Source organism: Muntiacus reevesi, chromosome 1, assembly GCF_963930625.1.
Source record: "Muntiacus reevesi chromosome 1, mMunRee1.1, whole genome shotgun sequence".
NCBI lineage: Eukaryota > Metazoa > Chordata > Mammalia > Artiodactyla > Cervidae > Muntiacus > Muntiacus reevesi.
The window spans coordinates 187,128,840-187,150,289 of NC_089249.1; the positions used below are offsets into that span (position 1 = coordinate 187,128,840).

At 38.4% G+C, this 21,450-nt stretch overlaps 1 protein-coding gene across 1 annotated transcript; it reads right to left on the reverse strand.

The window, feature by feature from the left end:
• Positions 1–19,310: 19,310 nt before the first annotated feature.
• Positions 19,311–20,243, reverse strand: LOC136155524 (olfactory receptor 7A17-like). The gene has a single exon (XM_065917335.1). The coding sequence runs from the start codon at positions 20,241–20,243 to the stop codon at positions 19,311–19,313; it is 933 nt and encodes a 310-aa protein (XP_065773407.1).
• Between the last annotated feature and the right edge of the window lie 1,207 nt (positions 20,244–21,450).

Here is a 21,450-nt window from a genome sequence, read left to right on the forward strand (position 1 = left end):
CAGAACCTCTTTCTGTGAGGTAGCACTATTATAATTCTTACCTCCATTTCAGGTATAGAATTCAGAAGTATGTAACATTCTGCTGTAGGTAATTTTCTGCTGAAAATTGCAGGCCTATTTCAGGTTGGAGTCATGAATGGAATTCCATCAGGATATTTCCAGTTCTCAAACTCTGGGTTGTGGTTTTCCATCAGGGATGATTTTGTTCCTGGGATATTTGGCAGTGTTTTAAAGGATGCTGCTAAAACCCCATAATAAACAGTATAGCACTTGACACAATAATTATCTGGCCACAAATGTTAACCCTGAGAAGGTGAGAAAACCCATTTTATGCCAGCACTTCTTCTACGTCCTTGCACATACAGGTCATCAGGGATTCTAGTTCAAGTACAAATTCTGACCCACTAGGTCTGCAGTGAGCCCTAGGAACTTGCATTTCTAACAAGCTCCTGAGTGATGCTGCAGGTCCTGGTCTGTGGCCACACTTTAATAAGGTTAAGGTCTTGTCTTGCAGTATGGTCTTCTCGGGTGGTGACAGTGGTAAAGAACCTGCCTGTCAATGCAAGAGATGTAAGAGATGTGGATTCGATCCCTGGGTTGACAATCCCCTGGAGGAGGCATGGCAACCCACTCCAGTATTCTTGGCTGGAGAATCCCATGAACAGAGGAGCCTGGTGGACTACTGAGGCAACTTAGCACATACTGCATTACAGTAGGGTGTAGGTGATACTTTACATCTTCTGTACCCAATATCATTTTTTTGGTATATAATTTTATAAGAAAAAGATTTTACTCACTGCAGTAGCTGTAATGCATTCTGTGTTCACTTCATATACTGGCTCTTGAATGACATCACATTATAAACATCAGCAAAATCCTTTGTAGTAGGCAGAATAATGGTCTCAAAAAGCTGTCCACATTCTAATCCCAAGAACTTTTTAATATGATAGCTTGTATAAGGGGGAATAAAGGTAGCAGATAAAAAAATTTCTGATCATTCATTCTCTGCTGAGATTAACTTGGATTATCCAGGTTGGTGTATGCAAAGGCAAAGACTGAAGGCAAAAGGAGAAGACGGTGGCAGAGGATGAGATGGTTAGATAGAGTCACTGACTCAGTGGACATGAATTTGAACAAACTCTGGGAGATAGTGAAGGACAGGGAGGCCTGGCATGCTCCAGTCCATGGAGTCTTGAAGAGTCAGATACAACTTAGCGAGTGAACAATGTAAGTAATGGCAATGGTGCTCTAAATGTGGAGGAGAGATGAAGAATTTTAGCCAGAGAGAGCTTTGAAGATGCCATGTTGCTGGCTTGAAGATGCTGGAAGGACTATGACATAGGAATGCAGGAGGCCATTAGAACGTGACCTAGTAAGGCAGTTCATTCTTTCCTGGAGTGTCCAAATGCACCTCGGCTTTCACACACCTTTGCTTTTAGTCCAATGAGAGGGAGAGCAACTTCTGTTCTCCAGAGCTTTAATTCTGCAGTCACTAGTATAGTAATTTGTTATAGTTGCAATGGAATGTAATATACACATTTATCCAATAACATATGGCTCATGGGAACTGATTTTAAGCTTCTCAGTTTAGCCATCCAGTTTCCCCTAGATCAAGCTTTTGTGTTGAAGTCCCACATTAAAAGAAGAAGAAAATCAAAGTCAATTCAGGGATATTTTGCCCCATTTCTGATGAACTGAACTACAAATTCCTTAAATATAGATGTAGTTCTGACTTTGAGGCATTAAAGTAGATAATTCATATCAAAAGTAAAGTCACACATTCTCTTTGTGTCTTTTGCCAACATTTCTACAATATTTGACTTTTATCTTAAATCTAACACTCATTATTTTCATTTCTTTACCATCCAACTCTCTTTAAATGTTTCCCTCAACATACTACATGGGATTATAAATGAATCTGTGTTCATTTATATACATGTATGTGGATGTGTTTATTTGAGAGAAAAATATATACAAAGAACACACAGACATACACACCCCATACCTTTGAATGTCTTCTTTGGGCTATAAAAACAGTTTTACAGATTTCATTTTTTCTCACCACATCCCTCAGAAGTTATGTTTCCTATCCCACATTACCTTATGAAGTAAGAAAACAGACGTCAGGGAAGCATATTTAAAACAAATTCATTACAAAGCAGTAAAACTTGTTTTAGACTTTCTCAAGTTGCATACAATGGAAACTGGCAGAATGTAGTCTTAATTTTTAAATGACATTTTAATTTCTTTAATTTTTACACATTAAATGGATACAGTATATTTCATGTTGTTGTTGTTTAGTTCCTAAGCTGTGTCCAGCTCTATTTTGTGACCCCGTGGACTGTAGCCTGCCATGCTCCATTGTCCATGGGATTCTCCAGGCAAGAATACTGGAGTGGGTTGCCATTTCCTCCAGGGGATCTATCTTTCCTACCCAGGCTTTGAACCTATGTCTCCTGCTTTGACAGGTAGATTCTTTACCACTGAATCACTTGGGATGCCATATTAGAGAAGGAAATGGCAACCCACTCTAGTATTCTTGCCTGGAGAATCCCATGGACAGAAGAGCTTGGAGGGCTAAGTCCCTGGGGTAGCAAAGAGTCAGACACTAGCACGTTATATGTAATAATGTTTTAATAAACTTATTAGAATTAAAAATCTTAGTGTCAGTGACAGGGTAAGATGAAGTAAGAAGACCATTCATTTTCACTTTGTTTAAGGCAAAGATTCCCAAGATTTCCATATTTTGTTTATGGATTTGGTCCCCTTTAGAGAATCCTCTGTATCATCTCTAATAGTGATTTCCCCTCAACATGTCGTGAATTCCATGATTTTAATGAGACATTCTTTCATGCATGTGTAAAATATAAATTGAAATGTGACAACGTTCCATGTATTGTCTATGCAGGGAGTGTAGGGTGCTGAAAAACAAACATTCTGTAATCTTTGCTTTTGTTTAATGCAAAGATTCAATTCCTTCCTTTAAAAAATAGAACATAAATGACTGACACAGATTTTGCTATATAAAAATTATAAACCTTCAGACATTCTGCAAAAATAATTGTATACATACATACAATATCTAAGTGGCAAACAGCAAACTTTATGATAAAGATTTCAATTCTTAGTGGAAAGAATACAGTATAAAACAGGAATAAAAATGTGCTGAATTCACTATTTGAAAGGAAAGGAGCTGGTCAGGCAATTTTAAATAGAGGAAGTAATTGACTAACTAACCTAACAAATATATTCAGATTTACAGGACTTTTGTTCAGTGTAAAGAAAGCTAATTTGCACACCTATTTGCACATAATGAATAATTTTTTTTCATTTGAATGCTAAGAGAGGGAAGATACTACGAAGTTTAGGTTTCATGAACTGCTGTTGGTCTGGATCTTACTTATCAAGGTCAAATATGCTTCTTCTTTAAGAAAACTACCTTGCACCTCTGTACAAACCTCCACAGCTAATACCCTTTGTCTCTACTCAAGTGAATTGTAAAGGAGCTTTCACCTAGGTTCTGTTTTACTGGAAGCACTTTACACTTCCCATTTCCTCTTCTAATTGGGCTTCCACGTCAGTCATTTTACAGTCAGCATTGCTCCTTGCATTGTTGGATTCAATATTCCTTTTTATTTGTGGCTTCACAAAATAAGGCATTGATTAATTAATCAAGCAAATGACCACAGTGATCTTGGGCCTAGATTAGTCTGGATTGCCTATCAGGTGAACTCAGGTAAATGTTATTGCCTGCCATTCCCTCTGACCTTCTGCAGTATTTACTGGACTCTTGGGCTTACCTGGGTGGAGTCTCTGAGAAGAAGTTCTCATCATAGAGGTCCAAATTCCATTTGGATGGTTGATGGTGGAGATAGAAGCTCTGTTTCCAGACAAGACAGCAGGATGGAAGTCAAGCACTGGTCCCTCAGCCAGAGTTATGAGTACATAAGCAACAACCATGTCCTGTTCATCCAAAGGTTGCACAGGTTGAGGGATGTAGCAGAGGAGATATTTATAGCTCCCTATATCTGCTCTTTAGCACATTGCGCTTTTGTTATGCCAAAACCTAACAGATTTCCCTCTGGGACACTGGTCTGGACAGAAAAGAGAATTTTCCTGCTCATTCTCTGTGTCTAGGAGACACTGTTACAAGCTGGACTAAGGCAGTGATTATTACACCTTCCATGATATCTCCTGTCTTCCAGAAGAATAAACCTTAAGGTCACAGTACTTTAGCCCAACTCTGAGTTCACTGTTAAGCTTGAGAAATCTGTTTTTATGTTCCTGATGAGAGCAAAGTTAAATCTTGCTATTTGAGACAACATGATGGATCCAGATAGTACTTTGCTAAGTGAAAAAAGTCAGATGAAGAAAGACTCACTTGTATGTGGAATATCACTTTTATTTGGAATAAAAAACACAAAACATACAAGCAAATAAATAAATAAATAAATAAATAAATAAAAGCAGACTCATAGATACAGACAACAAATGGATGTTTGATGGAGGGGAGAGTGATGATCGAGCAAAATAGGTGGTGGGGATTAAGAGATACAAACATCTAGTTATAAAATAAGTAAGCCACAGGGATGTAATAAACAGCATAGGGAATATAGTCTTTAATATTGCCATAACTTTGGGGACAGATGCTCATTGAACTGAACCTAGTAGTCATTTCATAATGCAGGCCAATGTCAGCTCACTATATATTACACCTGAAACTAACAACATTGTATGCCAACTATATATCAATTAAAACACCATACACAAAAATAACTCCAAATGGGCTTAAGATCTGAAACTGTAAAACTTTTAGAGGAAAACAGGCACAACGCTCTTTGGCATATATTGCAGCAAGATTCTCTATGACTCACCTCCTTGAATAATAGAAATAAAAGCAAAAATAAATAAATGAGCCAAGTGGTGTTAGTGGCAAAATACTGCCTGCCAATGCAGGCCATGTAAGAAACTCGAGTTCAATCCCTGGGTCGAGAAAATCCCTTGAAGGAGGTCATGGCAACCTACTCTAGTATCCCTGCTTGGAGAATCCCTTGGACAAAAGAACCTGGCAGGCTGCAGTCCATAGGGTCACATAGAGAAGGATATGACTGAAGTGACTTATCACACACACAATTAAACTTAAAAGCTTTTGCATAGCAAAAGAAACTATTAAACAAGATGAAAAGATAATCCTCAGAATGGGAGAAAATAATTGCAAATGAAGCAATTGACAAAGGATTAATTTCCAAAATACATAAGCAGCTCAATATCAGAAAAACAACCAACCCAATCAAAAAATTAGAAGACCTAAACAGTTATTTCTCCAAAGAAGGCACACAGATGACCAATAAACACATGAAAAGATGCTCAGCACTGCTCATTATTCAGTTCAGTTCAGTTCAGTCGCTCAGTTGTGTCCGACTCTTTGTGACCCCATGAATCGCAGCACGCCAGGCCTCCCTGTCTATCACCAACTCCCGGAGTTTACTCAAACTCATGTCCATCGAGTTGGTGATGCCATCCAACCATCTCGTCCTCTGTTGTGCCCTTCTCCTCCTGCCTTCAATCTTTCCCAGAATCAGGTCTTTTCCAATGAGTCAGTTCTTCACATCAGGTGGCCAAAGTATTGGGGTTTCAGCTTCAGCATTAGTCCCTCGAAGGAATATTCAGGACTGATGTCCTTTAGAATGGACTGGCTGGATCTCCTTGCAGTTCAAGGGACTCTCAAGAGTCTTCTCCAACGCCACAGCTCCAAAGCATCAGTTCTTCTGCACTCAGCTTTCTTTATGGTCCAACTCTCTCATCCATACATGACTACTGGAAAAACCACAATTTTGACTAGATGGATCTTTGTTGGCAAAGTAATGTCTCTGCTTTTTAATAGGTTGTCTAGGTTGCTCAAAGCTTTCCTTCCAAGGAGCAAATATCTTTTAATTTCACGGCTGCAATCACCAACTGGGGTGATTTTGGAGCCCCAAGAAAATAAAGTCTCTCACTGTTTCCATTGTTTCTCCATCTGTTTGCCATGAAGTGTTGGGACTGGATGTCATGATCTTTGTATTCTGAATGTTGAGTTTTAAGCCAGCTTTTAAACTCTCCTCTTTCATTTTCATCATGAGGTTCTTTAGTTCTTTTCGATTTCTGCCATAAGGGTGGTGTCATCTGCCTATCTGAGGTTATTGATATTTTTCCCAGCAATCTTGATTCCAGCTTGTTCTTCATCCTGCCCAGCATTTCGAATGATGTACCCTGCATACAAGTTAAATAAGCAAGGGGACAATATACAGCCCTGAAGTACTCCTTTCCCAATTTTGAACCAATCCATTGTTCCATGTCCAGTTCTAACTGTTGCTTCTTGACCTGCATACAGATTTCTCAGGAGGCAGATAAGGTGGTTTGGTATTCCCATCATAAAGGCTCTTGAGTATCACTAAATAACATATCTCTGAAAAGGTTTTACAGTAGGCTCAATAAGATCCTCTAAAACATAACCCACATCTTGATCCTCAGAAATTTGCAATATTGTGTTTTCAGAGCAAGGGAGGATAAGGTAGCGGATATGATATGTTTACTAATCAGCTGGCCCAAAGATAAAAGATTGGCCACGATTATTCAGGTACAAACTGGAATAGTCAGCACGGCCCTCTGAATGTGGAAAAAGCAGAATTGTTGAAATCAGAGGGAGATTTGAATATGCTGCTGACTTTGAAGATGGGGGATGGGCCATGAACCAAGGAATGCTTGTGCTCAAGAAACTGGAATATGGAAGGAAACGGAGTCTCTTCTGGAAAACCCAGAAGGAACCCAGCCCTACAGAATCTTGACTTTAGCACTCTAATTGGGCTTCTGACTTCCAGAACTAAAGGCAGATATATTTGTTTCTTTTAAAGCCCTAGTGTACTAATTTGTTATAGCATCAATAACAATATTACACAGACATTTATTCAATAAAGTGTTTTTGGAAGAAATGAAATGTAAGCTTTTCAGTTTCATCCCTTTTGTTTCCCCTGAGTAAGAATATTTTGTATTGAAAACCCAGTGTACATGGACGAAAAAAAAAATCTAAAGTTAATGTGGACATTCTGCAAATGTGATACCGAGGATTTTTCATTTTATAAATGCAAATGTGGTCCTGACTTTGAGTCTGAACATTAAGGTAGGAAAAATAATTTGTTATTAACATTTAGGAAAACTATTCTACTTCAAAACATTTTGTCTAACTTTCTCCCATCCAAGTACTAACCAGGCCCGACCCTGCTTAGCCTCCGAGATCAGACGAGATCGGGCGCGTTCAGGGTGGTATGGCCGTAGACTTTGTCTAACTTTCTACACTTGAATAATTTCATGTTAATTCACCTATAACAATTTTTATTTCTATCTTCTTCAATTTTTGATAAAAGATTTTCAACATAAATGATGAGATTATGGAATCTCTCTGTGTACATATATGGCTTCCAAGGTGGCGCTAGTGGTAAAGAATCCTGCCAATGCAAGACACATAAGAGATGTGGGTTTGATCCATGGGTTGGGAAGACCCCTTGGAGGAAAGCATGGCAACCCACTCCAGTATTCTTGCCTAGAGAATCCCATGGACATAGGAGCCTGGAGGGCTACAGTCCATAGGGTCGCAAAAAGCTAGACACGACTGAAGGGATTTAGCCCACTTGCAGCCCGTGTACATATATGTGTGTTTATTTATAAGAAAATCTTATATCAATACACATACACATAAACACTACTAATTCATGAAATAGTTCTTGTACTCAAAACGGTTTTCACACATTTAATTTATTCCTCATCACACTCTTCTGAATTAGGCTTATTGTTCCACATGAGCATCAGAAATAAAGAACCTGAGGCTAAGGGATATTCAACTTTTATTTTTATAATTATGTAACAATGAAATTAAAGCTTTTGTGCACCTCCTCTAATTATATTAATACTTATTTATTAATATTTATTAATAATATATTAATAAATAAACCTAGGCATTATGTATTCAATTTTCATATGGTTCCTTTAATTCAGCAAATTGTACACTTTACACATGTGTTGTATATGTTTGCATTATACTTTAATCAACTAGATTAAAAGGAAAGAACATCTAATGATGGATGGCTCAAGGTAGGACCTGGAATCAGGTAGGTGAGTCACATTTTAATAGCAGAGTTAAGGAGGCATATTACTAGGTAGAAAGCAAAATGTCATATGTGGATGCAAGTGACACTAACTTAAGGCAAATCAAATTTGGTAAACTTATCTTTTTGTAAACTAGATTAGCCTGTATATAGAGTGCTCTGCTGTGCTGTCCTAAGTGACTTCAGTCATGTCCAACTCTTTGCGACCCCATGGACTGTAGCCCATCAGACTTCTCTGTCCATGGGATTCTCTAGGCAAGAATACTAGAGTGGGTTGCCATGCCCTCCTCCAGGGGATCTTCCTGGCCCAGGGATGGAACCATGTCTTTTACATCTCCTGCACTGGCAGGCAGGTTCTTTACCACTAGTGCCACCCGAGGAGTCCCTATATGTGGAGTACACTGACATAATTTGGCTCAAGCCAGTGGTATATCCTGGAGGAGGAAATGGCAACCCACTCCAGGGTCTTTGCCTGGAGAATCTCATGGACAGAGGAGCCTGGCAGGCTACAGTCCATGAGGTCACAAAGAGTTGAACATGACTGAAGTGACTTAGCACAGTGGTATATACAACAGTCTCACAAAATATTATATATGAGCTATAAAAAGATGATGTAGTGGCTCACAGCTGACTATAGACTATAATTATCCAAGAATAGATTAGAATGACTCTGAAACATAAAATCTCATCTGGCAATTAAGTCATTATGTAAACCATGCCATCTGTGAAAGCTTGTTATGCAGCTTTAGGTAGCTGGTGTATGTATGTGTTAGATGCTCAGTCATGTCCTAATCTGTGATCCCATGGATTGTAGCCCACCAGGCTTCTCTGTCTGTGGAATTATCTAGGCAAGAAGACTGGAGTGGGTAGCCATTCCCTTCTTCAGGGGAATCTTCCCAACCTGGGGATGGAATCTGAGTCTCTCGAATTGCAGGCAGATCCTTTACCATCAGAGTCACCAGCTAGCTGGCGAGATTTCACAAATGGAAGAGACTGTCTTAGAGTAGAAGTCAGACACCAGCCAGAAGACCTCAACCCAGAAGTTGAGCTGCAAAATATCTCAAGAAATCATTAAGTTGTTAGAATAAGCAAGTTGGATCACTGGATTAATTTTATAGAAAAAGTGAGAATGTCCAGCTCTACAGAATGGCAGTCATAACACCATTAAGCTTTCTAACAAGGAATTCAGGACACTGATGTTCCAGGACACCAGAACCAGCAGTTCAGGGAGCTGGGGTTTCATGATGGCCATATAGTGAAAGGGTGACAGATTCCTACAAACTAGTCACAGGCCATCACGTTCAGGAGGAAGCTTTCCAATCCTATAAAGTATATGAAACAGTACATCAGAGTGATGCAAAGTCAAAGGTTATAACTTGGCTCTGGGTCTGTATACTCATTAGCATTTTGGGGATGGCGGTGGAGGTGAAACAGATGTCTACAACAGATATCATAACCCATTCATGGTTATGAGAAAAATGAAGGAATGGCATTTATCTCCATTATAGCAATGAGAGAAATCATATTACAGGTAGCAGTAAAAGCTGTCAAACAGAAATAAGAAGATAATTAAGTACAAATTGACAAAGGTCAAACAATCCTTCACTACTATGTAAAAACCTTCCTTGACACATAAACACCAATCCTTCATATGCTAATGAGTAGTTGCACAACATAATAAATATTTTGCATGGTGATAACAATATATGAATTGCAATTTTGCTTAATCATATTGAAGGCTATAATTCTAAGACCATCTTAGGTCAACCTGGTAAATAAAACCTGTCTATCAATGAAACTTCCCTTTCAGACATGTATTTGATAATTGTTTTGCCAGTGGCTATGGTAAACATGGTGGTCACCCATCTAAGAGAGGACTGGATCCTAAAGAGGAGAACAAAAATCAATGAAGTTAAAAAAAATCAATGAAGTTGCTCAGTCATGTCTGACTCTTTGCAAGCCCTTGAACTGTAGCCCACCAGGTTCTTCCATCCATGGCATTTTTCCAGGCAAGAGTACTAGAACAGTTTGCCATTTCCTTCTCCAGGGGATCTTTCCGACCCAGGGATGGAACCAAGATCTCCTGTGTTGCAGGCAGATGCTTTACCATCTGAGCCACCAGGGAAACCCAATATAAAAATCAATGGCCTGCTATAACTCACAGTGCTATGTTACAGTCTAAGTGGTGAGAAGGAACAGTCAAGATACTGATGTACAAGGAATATTAGGTTTGAAAGTGAATATTGTGTCTTAGATTTTTCTCTATTATAAATTTCCTTGGTCATCCAGTGTACTTTTTTGATAGGGTTAATACAACTAATGACAATTCTTTTAGTAAAACAGAAGAAAAATATTTGGTGTGTTATATGCCATTTGAGAAAAAGTATTTTTTAAAAATGGAAATTACCCTATCTGCTTGCCATTTTCACTGGAGAAATTATGCTGCTATGTTGTCAAATAGGCATATGAGTAAATTTACTGCCTCTTCCTCTTCAAAAGATCTCTATTGTCTCATTAGGCAAATGGGAATTTCCAAATATTTTTGATATATTGTTGAAATAAATTTGAAAAAGTAGGAAAAAAAACAAAGGAGGAACTTCCCTGGTGGTTTGGTGGCTAAGACTTTGTGCTATCAGTTTAGGGGGCCCAGTTCAATCCCTGGTCAGGGAGCTAGACCCCATAACTAAGAGTTCACATGGCTCAGTGAAGACCTGGCACATCCAAATAAATAAATACATCAATTAATGAAATCACTCAATCATGTCCCGTGCTTTGCAACCCCATGGACTTTAACCCACCAGGCTCCTCTGTCATATTAAAAAAAAAAAAGGAGGCTGACAGTCTGCGGGAAGGCTATGTATTAAATGCCACCAATGGCCAGAGGATGTTTCATGTTTCATTTTAAGCTGCTCGCTCTGTGCTGAAAAGTAATTGCCTGCGGGGAGAATAAGATGGCAGAGGAGTAGGTGGAGGGGGAGTACATATCTCTCCACTGATACATAAGTACCTATCTCTCCACTTCAGACATAGAAGTGCATGCAGAACATCAGCTGAGAGCGGACAGGAGTATCTGACCAGAGGAAAAAAATATATAGAACCATGCACAATACATTGGTAGCTGATCTCCTCGGTGTGTATGTCCAGGACCCAGCAGTCCCACTTCTGGGCATACACACCGAGGAAACCAGATCTGAAAGAGACACGTGCACCCCAATGTTCATTACAGCACTGTTTATAATAGCCAGGACATGGAAACAACCTAGATTCCCATCAGCAGACGAATGGATAAGGAAGCTGTCGTACATATACACTATGGAATATTACTAAGCCATTAAAAAGAATTCATTTGAATCAGTTCTAATGAGATGGATGAAACTGGAGCCCATTATACAGAGTGAAGTAAGCCAGAAAGATAAAGACCAATACAGGATACTAATGCATATATATGGAATTTTAAAAGATGGTAACGATAACCCTATATGGAAAACAGAAAAAGAGACACAGATGTACAGAACAGACTTTTGGACCCTGTGGGAGAAGGCCAGGGTGGGATGTTTTGAGAGAACAGCATCGAAACATGTATATTATCAAGGGTGAAACAGATCACCAGCCCAGGTTGGATGCATGAGACAAGCACTCGGGGCTGGTGCACTGGGAAGACCCAGAGGGGTGGGATGGGGAGGGAGGTGGAAGGGGGGATTGGGATGGGGAACACATGTAAATCCATGGCTGATTCATGTCAATGCATGACAAAAAACACTACAATATTGTAAAGTAATTAGCCTCCAACTAATAAAAATAAATGGAAAAAAAATACATTGGTAGCTGAACAGCAGAGAGACTGGCCCGTCAAACCCCTGATGCACTAAACTACAGAGTAGGACCTCACCCAGGTGCCCCTTTAAGTGCCTGACCAAACAACAGAAAAGGACCCCAGGAAAGGGAGCCCTCTAAGTGCCTGAACAGGTGGAACGATGGAGAAAGCTGGCCCAAGAGGCCTTCAGATAGCCAGCTACAAGAGCCTCGAGAAAAGACTCGATAGGGCCATAACTCCTGTGGTGGAGGCAGTCCATGTCCCTTCACACTTGGCGCCACCAGGGTCCCTGCAAGCCAAACAGCTGTGCCAACTTCACCCTCAACTCTCACTGGGGCAGAGCTGCCGCAGCCAAAAAAAGCCTTGTGTCTATGTGTGCAGGGTCTCTTTGGTAGTGTCCAGTTCTTTGCGACCCTGTGGACTATGGCCTGCCAGGCTTCTCTGTCAAGGAGGAGGGTTCTCCAGGCAAGAATACTGGAGCCTGTTGGCCAATACTGGTTGCCATACCCTTCTAGAGCACTATATTTCCTGTTGTCCCAGCAGCCAACTCCCCTGGGTACCTGGTGCTGCCAGAACCTCTGCAACCCAAGCAGTTGCACCACCTCCACACCTGGCCCTCATAAGGGCAAACCCAAGTCCTCCAGGGCAGCCTCAGGAGCAAACCCCAGTGGACGACCCACATGCAGAGGTGGAAATAAACCCACAATTGAAACCCAGGGGCAATGTGTTTAAGGAAAAAGACCCAAAACCCTCCCACCAGCTGTACAAGCTGCAGATTAAATCCACATAATCAACTAGGCAGACTCCATGTCTGTGGAATATATAAAGGTCATTGAGAGCTCCCACAAAAGAAAATGCACTAGTTCTGATAGCTGTGGGCATTGGAGGCAAGAACACAGAGGAGGAGGACCTAATTTGAATCTGAGCTTCCCCCAGAGCATGTCCACAGGTCAGCACAGTGTTGGAGGGCATCCTAGGGAGGTGAGGTGGACTGTGACTCCCGAGGGAAAGGATTCTGACAACAGTGACTCAAGAAAAACATTTATTATTCTTATGTTTTCACTGGCTCTGTAGATTCTTTTGGATTTTTTTCCTCCCCTCCCCTTATTTCCCACCTCTGTTGTAGGTGCCAATTTTACTGGCACTATAAGTTTTTGAGTTTTTTTTTCCCCTCAATCACATTTTTTTTTTATTGCTGTGATAAACCTCTGACGCTACGTTGGGCTTTTGTAGTTCCGTGGAGCTTCCCCCCCCCCCCTTTTTTTCTTTTCTCTTTTGGCAATTTTAATTTTTTAAACCTATTATTATTTTTTTCTACATTTATTCCTTTGTTTGCTTTTTCTACTGTTCTATTCTCCTTGCAGTTAATCTTTAATGTATATACATCTTCTTTATCTACCTCTATTTAAATTTGCATGTCTATTCTTTCTTTCTTTTCTTTCCTCTCTATAGTTTTATTTTCATTGCTTTTTTCCCTCAATTGGCACCTTGCTCTAGGTTTGTTTATCAGTTTATGCTTTAATTAATTTTGTTCTGGTATAGATAAACTTTTTGGTTGCCTTTGTTTGCTGGGTCAATCTATTGTACTTTATTTTTGTTGGAGTGTTTTGATTTTGCTTATGGGTGTATATGTATATATGTATATTCAGTCACACTTTTTATTGTTGCTATAAACCTCTACCTCTATGTTGGGCTCTTGCAGTTCTGTAGAGTTTTCCTTTTCTTTTTTCCTTTTTCTTTCTTCTTCTATTTTTTTCTTTTCTCTTTTTTTATAGTTTTATTTTTTAAAAGGAAAAAACAAACAAAAGGAAAATCAAACAAACAAAAACTCAGCACAAATATCACTCTATAGGAAGCTTACACAAACCACTGGACCAACCTTAGGAAGGCAGAAACCAAAATGAAGAAAGAATTCAACCTTGAAGCCTGGGAAAAGGAAACCTTAAACAGAATAAGTTAAAAAAATAATTAAAAGCCAGAGAAATACTAAACAATTGAAGGAACAAACTAGAAGCACAGAAGTCCAAATAAATGAAGAGGAAATAGGCAAAGTATTTGAAAAAAGAATTCAGAGTAATGATAGTAAAGATGATCAAAAACATTGAAAACAAAATGGAGAAAATGCAAGAATCAATTAACAAAGACCTAGAAGAATTAAAGAATAAATATACAGAGACAAACAAGACAATTACTGAAATTAAAAATACTCTAGAAGGAATCAATAGCAGAATATCTGAAGCAGAAGGACGAATTAGTGAGCTGGAAGGTAAAATGGTGGAAATAACTTCTGAAAAGCAGAATAAAGTAAAAAGAATGAAAAGAACTGAGGATGGTCTCAGAGACCTTTGGGACAACATCAAATGCACCAACATTTGAATTACAGGGGTTCCAGAAGAAGAGAAAAAGAAAGGGTATGAGAAAAATTTTTAAAATTTCCCCAACATGGCAAAGGAAAGAGTCAGTCAAGTCCAAGAGGCACAAAGAGTCCCATACAGGATTAAACCCAAGGAGAAACACACCAAGACACATACTAATCAAACTAACATAGACTAAACACAAAGAAAGAATATTAAAAGCAGTAAGGGAGAAGCAACAAGTAACATAAAAGGGAAACCCCATATGCTTAAGAGCTGATCTTTCAGCAGAAACTCTGCAGGCCAGAAAGGAATGGCAGGATATATTTAAAGTATTGAAAGGGAAAAATCTATAACCAAGATTATAGTACCTGGCAAGGATCTCATTCAAAATTGATGGAGAAATAAAAAGCTTTTCAGACAAGCAAAAGTTAAGAGAATTTAGTACCACCAAGCCAGCTTTACAACAAAGGTTAAAAGGTTAAAAGGACTTATATAGTCAAGAAATAGAAGAGAAGAATAAAGATCTACAAAATCAACCCCAAACAATTAATAAAATGGCAATAGAAACATATGTATCAATAATTACTTAAATATAAAAGGATTAAGTGCTCCAACCAAAAGACACAGACTGACTGAATGGATACAAAAACAAGACCCATGTATATGCTGTCTACAAGAAACCCACTTCAGACCTAAAGACACATATAGACTGAAAATGAGAGGATAGAAAAATATACTCCATGCATATGGGAAGCAAAAGAAAGCTGGAATAGCAGTCCTCATATCAGACAAAATAAATCTTTAAATAAAGAAGATTACAAGAGATAAGGAAGGACACTACAAAATGATCAAGGGATCAATCCAAGAGGAAGACATAACAATTGTAAATATCTATGCACCCAATATAGGAGCGCCTCAATACATAAGACAAACACTAACAGACATAAAAGAAGAAATTGACAGTAACATAATAATAGTAGGATACTTTAACACCCATCACACCAATGGAAAGATCATCAAAACAGAAAATTAATATGGAAACACAAGTCTTATGTCATACATGAGATGAGATGGATCTCATTTATATCATCAGGCCATTCCATCCAAATGCAGAAGAATATACCTTCTCAAGTGCACATAGACCATTCTCCAGGATAGACCACATCATGGGTCACAAATCAAACCTCAGTAAATTTAAGAAAACTGAAATTGTATCAAGCATCTTCTCTGAACACAATGCTATGAGACTAGATAGCAAGAAGGAAAAAAAAAAACTATAAAAAACACAAACACATGGAAATTAAACAGCATGTTTCTAAATAACCAACATGTTACTGAAGAAATCAAAAGGGAAGTAAAAAAAATTTCTAGAAACAAATGATAATGAAAACGTGACAATTCAAAACCTCTGTGATGCAGTAAAAGGAGTTCTAAGACGGAAGTTTATAGCAGTACAATCTTACCTCAAGAAACAAGGAAAACATTGAATAGATAACCAACTTTACACCTAAAACAACTGGAAAAAGAAGAAGAACAACAACAAAAAAATCCCCCAAATTAGTAGAAGGAAATAAATAAAAAAGATCTGAGCAGAAATAAATGAAGAAGAAAGGAAAGAAACAGTAGTAAAGATTAATAAAACTAAAAGCTGGTTCTTTGAGAAGATAAATAAAATTTATAAGTCTTTAGCCAGACTAATCAAGAAAAAAAAAGAGAGAAGAATAAAACCAACAAATTAGAAATGAAAAAGGAGAGGTTACAACAGACAGTGCAGAAATACAAAGGATTATAAGACCCTATTATGAACAACTATGTGACAATAAAATGGATAGACTGGAAGAAATGGACAGATTTTTAGAAAAGTTTAATTTTCCAAGACTGAACCAGGAAGAGATAGAAATTATGACTAACCCAATTACAAGCACTGAAATTGAAGCTGTGATCAAAAATCTCCAAAAAAAAAAAAAAAACCAGAAGCCCAGGACCACATGGCTTCACAGGAGAATTCTATCAAATATTTAGAGAAGAGCTAATGCCTATCTTCTAAAACTCTTTCAAAAACTTGCAGAGGAAGGAACACGTCCAAACTCATTCTATGAGACCACCATCACCCTGACACCAAAACCAGACAAAGAAAACACAAAAAAGAAAACTACAGGCCAATATGACTGATGAACATAGATACAAAAATCCTTAACAAAATTTTAGCAAACAGAATTCAGCAACACATCAGAAAGCTCATACACCATGATCTAGTTGGGTTTATTCCAGGCATGCAAGGATTCTTCAATATATGCAAATCAATCAAATGTGATACACCATATTAACAAATTGAAAGATAAAAACCATATGATCATCTCAATAGAGGCACAAAAAGACTTTGACAAAATTCTGCACCCATTTATGATCAAAACTCTTCAAAAAATGGGTCTAGAAGGAACCTACCTCAACATAGTAAAAGCCATATATGCTAAGCCTACAGCAAACATTATTCTCAATGGTGAAAAACTGAAAGCATTCCCCGTAAGATCAGGAAGAAGACAAGGCTGTCCACATTCACCACTATTATTAAACATAGTTCTGGATGTCCTAGCTACAGCAATTAGAGAAGAAAAAGAAATAAAAGGAATCCAGATCAGAAAAGAAGAAATAAAGCTCTCACTGTTTGCAGATGACATGATACTGTACATAGAAAACTCTAAAGATAGTATCAGAAAATTACTAGAGCTAATCAATGAATTCAGCAAAGTTGCCAGATACAAAATCAATACACAGAAATCACTGGCATTTCTATACACTAACAATGAAAAATCAAAAAGAGCAATTAAGAAATCAATTCCATTCACTATTGCAAAAAAAAAAAAAAAAAAAAAAAAAAAAGAGTTAAATATCTAGGAATAAACTTACCAAAGGAGAGAAAATAACTGTACACAGAAAATTATAAGACACTAATGAATGTAATCAAGGACAACATAAACAGATGGAGATTTATTCAATGCTCCTGGTTATAAAGAATCAATATTGTGAAAATGACTATACTACCAAATGCAATCTACACATTCAATGTGATCCCTATCAAATTACCAATGGCATTCTTCACAGAACTAGAACAAAAACTTCACAATTCATATGGAAACACAAAAGACCCCGAATAGCCAAAGCAATCCTGAGAAATAGAATGGAGCTGGAGGGATCAATCTTCCTGACTTCAGATTATAGTACAAAGCTACAGTCATCAACACAGCATGGTGCTGGCACAAAAACAGAAATACAGACCAATGAAACAAGATAGAAAGTCCAGAAATAAACCCATGCACTTATGGGTACCTTATTTTTGACAAAGGAAGAATGGGGCAAAGACAGCCTCTTCAATAAATGGTGCTGGGAAAACTGGACAGCTACATATAAAAGAATGAAATTAGAACACTTCCTAACACCATACATGAAGATAAACTCAAAATGGATTAAAGACCTAAATGTAAGACCAGAAACTATAAAACTCCTACAGGAAAACATAGGCAGAACACTCGATGACATAAATCAAAGCAAGATCCTATATGACCCACCTCCTAGAGTAATGGAAATAGAAACAAAAGTAAACAAATGGGACCTGATTAAGCTTAAAAGCTTTTGCATGGCAAAGGAAGCTATAAAGAAGGTGAAAATACAACCATCAGAATGGGAAAAAAAAATTCCAAATGAAACAACTGACAAAGGATTAATTTCCAAAATATACAAGCAGTTCATACAACTCAATGCCAGAAAAACAAACAACTCAATCAAAAAGTGGGAAAAGTACTTAAACAGACATTTCTCCAAAGAAGACATACAGATGGCTAACAAACACATGGAAAGATGCTCAGCATCGTTCATTATTACAGAAATGAAAATCAAAACTACAATGAGATATCACCTCACACTGGTCAGAATGGTCATCATCAAAAAGTTTACAACAATAAATGCTGCAGAGGGTGTGGAGAAAAGGGAATGCTCTTGCACTGTTGGTGGGAATGTAAATTGATATAGCTTCTATGGAAGATGGTATGGAGATTCTTTTTTTTTTTTTTATTTTTCAGTGGGTTTTGTCATACATTGATAGGTATGCAGATTCTTTAAAAAAAACTAAGAATAAAACCACCTTATGACCTAGCAATCCCACTTCTAGGCATATACCAGGAGGAAAGCAAAATTGAAAAAGACACCTGTATCCCATTGTTCATTGCAGCACTATTTGCAATAGCTAGAATGTGGAAGCAACCTAGATGTCCATTGACAGATGAATGGATAAGAGGTGTGGTACATATACACAATGGAATATTACTCAGCCATAAAAAGGAACACATTTGAGTCAGTTCTGATGAGGTGGATAAACCTAGAACCTATTATACAGAGTAAAGTGAGTCAGAAAGAGAAATATAAATATTGTATTCTAACACATATATATGGAATCTAGAAAAATGACACTGAAGAATTTATTTACAGGACAGCAATAGGCTTATGGACATGGGGAGAGGGGAGGAGGGGGTGAGATGCATGGAAAGAGTAACATGGAAATTTACATTGTCATATGTAAAATAGACAGCCAACGGGAATTTGCTGTATGGTTCAGGAAACTCAAACAGGGGCTCTGTATCAACCTAGAGGCGTGAGATGGGCCAGGAAATGGGAGGAAGTTTCAAAAGAGAGGGGATATATGTACAACTATGGCTGATTCGTGTTGAGAATACAACAAAATTCTCTAAAGCAATTATCCTTCAGTAAAAACATAAAGGAAAAAATATAAAACAAGAGAAAATTTGCTGGATATCAAAGAAAGAAGAAAGCTTAATAAAATGAGCTACAAGTTAAGATAGGAAAGTTGAAATCAAAGAAATGGAAATTCAAGAAAATAATATTAGCAAGTTCTGCTTTCATAGTCTGATCAAATAGTCACAATTTCTGACTCTGTGGCTTTGATCTCTTCAATCTTGGGTACTTCTTCAGTTTTACGACAATTGGCCTTTATATATTTCCCTTCACAAATAATGCTTTCAGAGTGCTCTTCATGTCTTTATTCCTCAGGCTGTAGATGAAAGGGTTCAGCATGGGTGTGATGACTGTGTACATCACCGAGGCTGTTGCACTCGAGTGTGCACTGTGGGTAGCCGCAGAGCTAAGGTACACTCCAAGCATTGTACAATAAAATAAGGAGACAACGGTGAGGTGAGACGCACAGGTGGAAAATGCTTTATACTTCCCCTGAGCTGATGAGATTCTGCGTATACAGGAGACTATTTTAGAATATGAACAAAGGATACCAAAGAAGGGACCACCACACAGCAGGACAGCTGCAAAATACATCACTATGTTATTAACAAATGTGTCAGAACAGGCAAGTTGGACCATATGATTGAGTTCACAGAAAAAGTGGGGAATTTCAATGTTTGTGCAGAAGGACAGTCGCAACACCATTAAGCTTTGTAATAAGGAATTCAGGACACTTATGATCCAGGATATCAGCACCAGCCATCCACAGAGCTGGGGGTTCATGATGACTGTGTAGTGGAGAGGTTGACAAATGGCCACAAAGCGGTCATAGGCCATCACGGTCAGGAGGAGGAGGTCCAACACTGCAAAAAGTATGAGAAAATAAATCTGTGTGATGCATTCCTTATAGCTGATAACTTTGCTTTGTGTCCAGATGTTCCACAGCATCTTTGGGATGGTGGTGGAGGTGAAACAGATGTCTACAAAGGACAGGTTGGAGAGGAAGAAGTACATGGGGGTGTGAAGGTGGGGGTCTGAAGTGATGGCCAAGATGATGAGCAGGTTTCCAAACATAGTAATCAGGTATGTGGAGAGGAAAAGCCCAAATATGAGGGGCTGTACTTTTACTTCCCCTGAAAGTCCCAGAAGGAGAAATTCTAGAATTTGTGTACCATTGTCTGATTCCATGCAGGAAGGTGACTTCTGGAAAAGAAGGGATATAACATGGCTAATTTTCACACAAACTTGTATTACTCACATATTCAAAATGGTGTTTCAAATTTATATTTTGTTGTCAAAATTAGTTTGATATTTTGTGTATTTTGTATAGCCCCATGGAAAGTATCTTTGTGCCCTACATAATATGGAATTTTTTCCCAACCAGCTTTTACCATAAGGGTCATGTGTTTTTCACTTTTAATGAGAATTTCATAGTGTAATTCAAGAATGTAATACAAGTGCTCGGGCCTGGTGCACTGGGAAGACCCAGAGGAATCGGGTGGAGAGGGGGGTGGGAGGGGGGATCAGGATGGGGAATACATGTAAATCCATGGCTGATTCATGTCAATGTATGACAAAAACCTCTACAATATTGTAAAGTAATTAGCCTCCAACTAATAAAAATAAATGAAAAAAAAAAGTAAAAAAAAAAATTGTAATATGAAGTCTACTGTTTTTAAGCACTGTCTAGGCAATGAGTACGGAGAAGACAATGGCACCCCACTCCAGTACTCTTGCCTGGAAAATCCCATGGTTGGAGGAGCCTGATGGGCAGTGGTCCATGGGGTGGCTGAGTCGGAGACGACTGAGCAACTTCACTTTCACTTTTCACTTTCACGCATTGGAGAAGGAAGTGGCAACCCACTCCAGTGTTCTTGCCTGGAGAAACCCAGGGACGAGGAGCCTGGTGGGCTGCCGTCTATGGGATCGCACAGAGTTGGACACGACTGAAGTGACTTAGCAGCAGCAGCAGCAGGCAATGAGTACAAGGTGCTAAGAAACAAAAGTCCTGGAAGTCTCATTTCAATAACAGAGAATGAATATATGGTGGGAATGTAAGTCGATATAGCCACTATGGAAAATAGTATAGAGATGCCTTTAAAAAGCTAGGAATAAAACTCTGATATGGCCCCACAATCCCATGACTGGGTATATAACCTGAGAAAGCTATCAATCAAAACAACACATGTACCCCAACGTTTATTGCAGCAGCATTTACAACAGCCAAGACATGGAAGCAACCTAGATGTCCATGGACAGATGAATGGATAAAGAAGTTGTGGTATATATACACAGTGGAATATTATTCCGCCATAGAAAGGAACTAATTTGAGTCGGTTGAAGGGAGGTGGACAAATCTAGAGCCTGTTATACAGAGTGAAGTAAGTTAGAAGGA